We start from the raw sequence: 8,810 nt of genomic DNA, 5'->3' as shown, positions 1-8,810 counted from the left end.
CTCGCAATCTTTCTCTCTCCTTCTCTCCCTCATTTTTCCGATCCCCTCACTCTTGGTGGAGAGGGGGTATTTATAGGGTTAGAGTGTGGGACCCATCTCTGAGGGCCATTGGAACCTTATCTTCTTGTGTTTTGTGTCCATCACGCGGAGGTCTTCGTTCATTACTTGATCACGCAGAGGCATCCTCGTCCATTCCACAGGTTGATCGACACGTATGCTGCTCATAGTGTTTAATGCGGGTAGTTGAGGCGCCTGTTCTTGTCAGACAAGTGTCTTCTGCCCCTGTCACGTCCATGTCAGTTAACTTTCTCTTCACCGTTGATCTTACCTTCTTTTGGGGATGAGATAAAGTAACTCTTCGGGAGTTATTTGGTGCTCCGCAGCACATCGTGTTTTCGGTGCATCTTTTAACTTCTGCCCTTAGATTTTTTTGGGCAAAGATCCTACGTCGCTGGGATAGGCTTCTTGGCTATGGGCGTGTGTCATCGTGTTTTGATGACTTTGCCTGCATGCTCTCCACGTATTTTCCTATATACACGTGTTCGATGATGAAATATGTACACACACTTATTGTGATTTTGTTACTTGTTTTTGTCATGTTTGTGGTCCTTTATGATCTTCAAACTTTAGAAAAATAAAAATAAGAACTCCAATCTTATACGTAAGATTGAAAAGAAACAAAAGGCGAGTAATTCAAGATTGCTAATAGAGGTACCAGATTAAATAGGGGTATACAAAAACTATAATAAGACAAAACAGATTTGTATATATGATAAAATAGATTTTGCTTTGGCTTGGTACATTCTAGATTTTGCTTTGGCTTGATACACCCTCACCAAACAGATTTAGCTGCCTTGGAGTAATTGATTACGGGGGATCTTGTAATTTTCACTTTGGACCACCACCTTGAGGTAAATAAATTTCTGAGTTCAGTAAGGAAAATAAAATAACAGTGTATACAATGCAAAGACATAACCCCGTTAAGAAATATACTGTCACAAAGATAAAGAGAACAAGAAGATTTTTTGTGGAGGCTCATTGCCACCGAGTTTGTTTAGGGCCAAGCCTAGTACCGCAAAAATTCTGTTGCTAGAGCATTGTTCAAGCATTTTCAGCATCACAACCTATCGTTAGGAAATACGGACAATATTTAACCAATTTAGTTAATTTGGACGAGCTTTTTATTTATCAGGTGTCCTTGCAAGTAGCATCACAATCAAAATTGTGCCGCCCCTAGACAAAATTTGTCGCGCGAATGAACTTGGGATAGGACTCTCTATTCCCACTGCATTGATGCGTGAATGGCTGGTGTGCCTCTTTACAAGAAATAGGCAGCTTCGTCTTATAACCGTGATAATTTTGACGGCCGTTCTTAAAACCTTTGTTGTAACCGGGGCAGAAGAGAGCAAGATGAAAAAGATACACCCCGGCTAGGTTCGATCATCATGAAAGTAGAGAATAAAAAACGGTCGTAAAACAAAATGAGAACACTTTAAATTGGCAGTATATCTATTTCACAAAGAAACAGGGTCACCGCTTAACACTTTCACGAGGTTTTCATTCTCATTTTTACTCTTTATATTAGTCTGATCTTTTTTTTTTAAATATTTTCTCCGTCCCACCATTAAGTGACCTATTTGGTTTTTAATTTTATCCCATCATTAAGTGTCCTATATCACTAAATAAGGAGATATTTTTAAAATTACTAAAATTATTAAAATGATTTTCAACGTTATAAAGTTTGCGAACATCCGTGGTGTAGTTTGAAAGATAAATTATTTCAAAATTTCATTAGTTATTATCCATAAGGATATAATTATAAAAAATATTTAAATTTTTTTTTCCTTATTTATCTTAAAATTCGTGCAAACTTCAATTAGTTCGCTTAATATCGTGACGGAGTAAGTATGAAATTCAAGTCTTCTTCTTTAATTTGTCTCTTTCATTAGATTTCTCAAGAGAGACACAAAAAACCAGAACAAAAAAAAATGAAGAGAAGGGGAAACATGATGCTTTCATCTTCTTCATCAACTAACAGTATTCATCGCCATGAATCCACAGCAGCAACAACTACTACTAAAACAAAAGCAAAAACTACTAGTAGTACAGTAAACCACAAAAGCATTGGTTGCATGTCTGGTATTTTTCATCTCGTCTCTAGATACCAACATCGCCGTAAACTCCTCACTAACTCTTCCTCATCTTCAGGTACTTATATCCAACTTAACTCTCCTTCTCTGCATTTTCATTTACTAATTAAACTATTTTCTGATTTTGTTTTTCTTTGTAACAAACAGAGAAACAAGAAAAATGTAGCAACAACAAGAAAATCAATCCTTCGGTACAAGCTCAGTCGTTAAACCCTAAATCAGAATCACAACCAGCTAAACCCAAACAAAACCTGGTGTCAGATCAGAAAACTCCCGCTCCTCTTTCACCTTCACTAACAGATTCAGATTTGAAGAGATTTTCATTTGATTCACCAAGAAGTCCAACAATTCCATCTGAAATTCGATTATCAGTAAATGTAAAATCAAAATCAAACGTCGATTCTGATAACCAAAATCAACAACGTTCTCCAGCTTTAGTAGCTAGGTTAATGGGATTAGATGATTTTCCTCCGACGCCATCATCATCATCATCACCATCTGAGAAGCGAAGAAAGCTAATGGTAGCATTAGAAAAATGTGATGAAGATCTTAAAACTCTTAAAAACATCATCAATACCATTCGATCAACTAATGACAATCATAACCGTACATCTCCTATGGTCCCCGGAATTCATAGCACAAGTACAGGCGGAGTAATTAGAATTGACAGTTCAGAATTACGAACTGAGAATGTTAAAGATCGAGCAACATCAGAGATGATGACGATGAAATACAGTACGACAAAGAATAAGGACTCGTTGTTTGGTGACGATGGTTCAATGAACGGTGCAGATTCGATGATGAACGCGAAAAGTTGTTCGGAATTTAATAGTAGTGGTGGCAGTAATATTAGTGATGAGGTGAACCAACCAAGTCCTAATTCAGTTCTTGAACTAATCTCTTCTCCTCCTTCTCCTCTCCTGCTACCACACCAACAAACCGGTAAGTTTCTCTCGTTTTATGATTTGATGATGTGATTAGTGATTGCGTACGGTTGACAGTTACTACTTAAGTTACATCAAACATGCAATTTGATCAGTCACGCGACAAATGTAACACTTCTTATGGTTGGACCACATACCTGATAATACACCGTGCAACTAATAATCAACGTCAAAAAAAAACTAATAATCAACGTCAAAAAATTGCAGTAAAAAACCATGGCCGATTCTTGATAAACGGTAAAAAGAAAAAGTTAATAAAGTAAGAACTTGTTCATTGCAGGATGAACCTGTTGTTCATAGAAAAACTTATGGTGGTCCATCCACATTATGGCGGGAAATTTTAGACATGTCCCAAAGCTTGTCTCCGGAGTCAGAAGACTAAAGGATATGCTTCTGTATATAGTTTCTTAGACGCATTATTTTAATGATGAGTTACCGTAAAATTCTCTTTGGATGTGATTTTGATCAAGATTATGGATGTCCTAGTTTTGCCTTTTTAGGTTAGGTTTAGCCACTCAAAAATAGTGAATTTCAATAAGTGGTAGTAATCCAGGTGTAGTTTACACAGGAGTAGGGCTACTAGGGCATGCAAGATATAATAACGCACAGGTCCTACCCTCTACCCAAGAAGGTATTAGTACTAGTAGCTAGTGGATCCTATGTATAAAACACGGGTTTTGAAGTATGTTTGTTTTGCCGTGCATTTAGCGTTGCATACCAAAATAAGTACATGCTTTCTCGAGTACACTGTCGAGTCTTTTGATGAGAACCTAACCCATTTGGAGGTAGTTGCAGGCAGCTTGCAGCCTGTAGGTTTTAGGGCTTGATCAGCAGCACGAGGTTTGTTTGTCTTATTACTGTCTCCGATTACCAGATCAGATTTCCACTATGTCCCTTAATACTCCGCATGTCGAAGATTCAACGGATAGTATTAAACACCAACTGTAGGGTAGTAGACCAGTTTCGGGTACCTTGTTCTACTCTCATCCCAATAAGCCTGTGCCATGGCAAGTTTGATTGAGGAGAGAGGGACACAAGGAGCAAAGCCTCACAGACTAGTTCATGGGCCGATGGATTTGGGGTTGCAGGGTAGTGGAAATGGAGATGTTCTATGAGTTTCAAAATGATTAAATTATTCTTCGTATCTTATAATTACTTTACTATCACACTGAATATGTATAATGTTTTTCGTGTATACCCCCATTAGGATTTAGGACCGACAGCGAATATTCATCAGATCCCATACAGTTATCTGCCAAATTGCATTAATATTTCAAGCACCAAATGCCAACTAATACAATTGGCATTACCCGATGATGTAGATAACAGTTAGCATTAGTATTATTCGTGTTAGTTGATCCCTTCACCTACCAATATAATGTTTCAATTTAATGTTCGACTCTTCTATCTCATCAAAAAATGATTACCTCTTCTTGTATTACTGCGGTTTAGATGCATATAAAAAATGACATAACATGAGCCGTATCCCCTGAACTGGATTGGGTTTGGGCCTCCTCCTTGGGAGATGTTTCTCTAGCTGACATACTTCGTATGATTCTTGTTCAGGTGTTCTCAATACAGGAGAGAAGTTTAGGAAAAAACTAAGAGAAGAAGGCAATAGTTTCTCCTTCTTCCAAAGAACAGCATTTGAATCCCTACGAAGAATTTCTGGCAGGAGACTATCAGGTGAATTCAGCTCGACAACATTAACCAACAGATCACCATTGTCGCCGACTTCGGCATTTCAAAATGATCGGTCGTCAACTTCGGTATTTCAAAATGATCGGTGCAAGAAAGAAAAAGTGGAGATTGTAAATGAAGCCTGTTTAGATGTGGTGTGCGGAGAAAGATGGGAATTAGGTCGGATAGGAGTTATTTTAGAAGATTACATGTTTAATGAGTTAATCCAAGAAACTGTCCGGGAGTTACTTTTAGGATGCTGTAGTACTTACACTAACATTCTGTACTCATCATCTTCACTTCCCTCTGGGTCATGCAAGAAAAAACTTTGTTTCTAGTACCGGGTATCGACGGCTTGCATGATGTGTTAGAGAAAATGGAAAGTTTGTAGAGTCTCTTGTATTTATTCAATTGTTATTTAGATAAACTAATTTCAGCCCTGCTATTCGCTCATGAAATAATGGATCCATGTTATAAATTAATTTTATTAAAACTAATTATATTAAGATGCAATGAGATTATGAGACTCAAAAGCCAATAAAACTTTCAATAGATAATAAAAAAAGCTAACATAATAGAAAAGACAATTAAAATGGTATGAGTTTGTTGTACAATATCTTCAAAGATCATATCATTCGGCTTCATAAATTGATTAAGTTATGTCGTTTCAGTCTTTATCCAAATTTTTGGAGCTCATACATTTTTGTGTTGGTCCATCCAATAATTATATGATTTTACTTCATCCGCAAAAGCGTTATCAAGATCATGATACATATAATCTCAAGAAACTTCATTCAGTGGTTTGATATTTTTATAAATTCCTCCATCTCGATTATGTTGTATGATTATGTTATTATTTTATGAAGGAACTGGTATTTACACAAATAAGATTCTTCAAATTAGTGTTTACACAACGATATTTTCAAAACAGGAGTTTACCCATTTTAAAAAAAAAAAATTCGTTTTTCAGTTTTGTTTATGCAAAGAACCTCATTTATTTTTCAAAATTTACATTTTTTGCCCTATTGCAAAAATATTAAACAAAACAAAATTTGAAAAGATGAGGGTACCCAAATATACCACAATTTTAGACTTTTCCACCTATAAGTTCTCTTACCGAAAGTGATTGTCTATGGACTTAGTCGAGACAATACAACGGATCGGTATTCACACTTTGTATGATCGTCTATGGATACGAGATCTAGACAATACAACAATCAAAGTATGATTACTTGATAATAGGTCCGGACTTAACCAAACTCTATAGGATCACTATCAAGTAATACAGAGTTAACGTTTGTGTAATTTACTTTAAGTTATAATAACAGCAATTATAATTGCGGAAAATAAAAGTAAATGACACAACAAGATTTTGTTAACGAGGAAACCGCAAATGCTGAAAAACCTCGGGACCTCGTCCAGAATTGAATACTCACAGAATTAAGCCGCTATACAAAATCAACCTAACTTCTTATAGTTGAGACCAAGCAACTAAACTATAGTTCACCTAGTTTCTTCAGTATCCATGCGCTTCCGATATTCAATAAGTGCACGCATTGGAACAATTCCTTTGGTTCGTATTCCAAACAGTAAAGGAACAACAAATTTGTTAGGTAACAACTCTATTCAATCTCAATGATATGAGTAGACAAAGGCTCTTCTGTTTAATCCAATAAACTCCTTTATCGGGTTTAGATCAATCTATCCAACAACTACAAAAGTAGCAGAGTTTAGATTATGCAATCAATAATAGGATCTTATCAAGATGCTAAATAATGATGCCGATCTACGCAACTAATCAATCAAATCTATCAAACATAAACCGATTATAGTTGGATCCCAGCCGATCAAGTTTTGTGCACGCCAAAGATTATGAATCCAAATCATAAATCTTCTTCGTCTTAAAATCTTCTTAAATCTTAAATAAACACTTGAACACCACAACTTGAATCTCTTGTGATCAATCACGCACAGAACGGCGTCTATTAACAATATATTATCACAAGACGTCTTTAGATCTACAAACAGTTCTAAAGATCCCGTCGACACTTCAATCTAGTTTGAGTGAATCTTATATCAGAAGAAAATATTTTCAAGAATAAACAAACTAGGTGCAATCAAAGTTCAACAACCGTTAGTCAATCAAATCATATTGAAAACTAATAATACTGCAATTATCTAGTTTCCCACCAACAGTACTCGTAGAGCTTCTTGATCCCAAAGAAGTCTTTAAACGAGCGGTCGTAAGAGATTTCACCTAATTAGAGTACTTTCCTCTCCAAATAGACGGATCCACCAGTAACAACACAACAAGGTAGTTTTTTTGGCTCTTAGGATAGTTTGCTCGAAATGAAAACTTGGGTATTTATAGACCAAGGAAGTTTGGACACCAAGAAATTTTCAAAACCGAAAATATTTTCAAGATATGCAATATATTTCCAAATTCGGTTTTCATAATTTCTAGAAATGCTCTGTCCAATATTAATCGGAATCCTATTAGAAAATCTCCAATTAGTAAATGCATATTACTAATTTTTATTTTCCAGAGATATGCATTTAATTGCTGGTAATTAAAAGTATATAAAATTAACAACCTTAATTAAAAGATTCTCAACTTATTTCGGTCCAGGATCTCCTTTAGTTATTATGGAATATCTTTGAACAATAAAAGATAACATGTTCAAAGTATGTCGACATCTTATTTCTTTGTAAATCCTCTTTCATATTTACAATCTTGGAACCGATTATACCACACTTCCAAACAAGTTTAGAACTGGTTCATCTGATTTCCAAGAACTATGTGATTGATCAAATCAACACACTAATCATGGGTTTACGGTTCCACCAAACACGAGGATCGGTTCTACCTTGATATGGTTACTGGGACCGGTTACATTAGTTAATTACCAAATTGGTCACGTCAATTACCAGGACCGATTACCATATTCTCATGGTATTACTTGTGATCGGTCACACCAGTTACCAGGATCGGTTACACCAATTACCAGGACCGGTTACACCGATTACAAGGATCAATTACAACTCTTTTGTGATCGGTCACACCAATTACTAGGATCGATTACACCAATTACTAGGATCGGTCACACCAATTACAAATATCGATCATACCATCTTAGGTGATTACTTAGGATCGGTTACACTAATAAAAGTCATACCAATACATAAGTCAGGCACTGTGAATAGTTTTACCAAGATACATAATAAATTATGATCGGTTGTACTAATCACACATATTGGTAATCCAAAGATATGCAATGAATAACAATACCAATAAGACTAGCGATTTCCCTTTCGATTCACAAAACAAGTTCATGAATGTACTTCCTTTAAACAAATGTAAACGTTGTTTCCTAGGACGAAATCTTCACCCATACCCATATACATAATCACAATAGTATTCATACTATTATGTCGATGTATTATATACGAAGTTCAAAAGATAAGCGTTATACTTCGTACTGTAATTCCTTAACACTATGTCTACTAGAATATAATCATTCACAGCTTCGCAGTTATGTTTTCAATATAACACGACTTGAAAGATACGTTGGGAATGAAACATTTCAAGTCAAAATATTACTAACCTCAAGAGGAAGGATGATGTCATCGATGTAGCTTGTTACTTCTTCACATTCTTCAAGTCTTCGAGTAATACTTGTATGTCTCATTATCCTAATCTTTCTATCCTAACCTATACGAAGTTGTCTCTAGTACATAATTAAGCGACTCTTTAATTGAGTTTTGATTCACTAAAATAAGACAACCAAACTTGACATACCAACGCTTGGTGGGTTCAACCGAGCTATGCTCTAAGAATCTCCCCCTTTGTCAATTTTAATGACAAAACTCTTACAATCATATGGAGAAACAAATTACAGAAATTCATTATACATACGCTTGATTCCAAGTTTCAACGGCACAATACCCTGCATATATTCAATCCATAAATGCCGCTGAAGACATTTAAATAACAAAGCTAATACTCCCCCTAAAGGTGAGATAGGTAGATTTTCAA

At 35.7% G+C, this 8,810-nt stretch overlaps 1 protein-coding gene across 1 annotated transcript; it reads left to right on the top strand.

Annotated features, from left to right (window-relative positions):
- The first annotated feature begins 1,911 nt into the window (after positions 1-1,911).
- Positions 1,912-5,221, top strand: LOC113323625 (homeobox protein 2-like). Its single transcript, XM_026571944.1, has 3 exons — positions 1,912-2,208; positions 2,298-3,092; positions 4,661-5,221. The coding sequence occupies exons 1-3, from the start codon at positions 1,989-1,991 to the stop codon at positions 5,110-5,112; spliced, it is 1,467 nt and encodes a 488-aa protein (XP_026427729.1). The 5' UTR covers positions 1,912-1,988; the 3' UTR covers positions 5,113-5,221.
- The last annotated feature ends 3,589 nt before the right edge of the window (positions 5,222-8,810 follow it).

Source organism: Papaver somniferum, chromosome 11 (genome assembly GCF_003573695.1).
Source record: "Papaver somniferum cultivar HN1 chromosome 11, ASM357369v1, whole genome shotgun sequence".
Classification (NCBI taxonomy): Eukaryota; Viridiplantae; Streptophyta; class Magnoliopsida; order Ranunculales; family Papaveraceae; genus Papaver; species Papaver somniferum.
This window is presented reverse-complemented; position numbering and strand designations above follow the sequence as displayed.

What these genes read in the sequence shown, in the direction of transcription:
- LOC113323625 (XM_026571944.1), top strand. Translation starts at nt 1,989, where the DNA reads ATGAAGAGAAGGGGAAACATGATGCTTTCATCTTCTTCATCAACTAAC. An exon ending in TAACTCTTCCTCATCTTCAG is followed by an intron (nt 2,209 to 2,297) that starts GTACTTATATCC and finishes TGTAACAAACAG; the next exon opens with AGAAACAAGAAAAATGTAGC. An exon ending in GCTACCACACCAACAAACCG is followed by an intron (nt 3,093 to 4,660) that starts GTAAGTTTCTCT and finishes ATTCTTGTTCAG; the next exon opens with GTGTTCTCAATACAGGAGAG.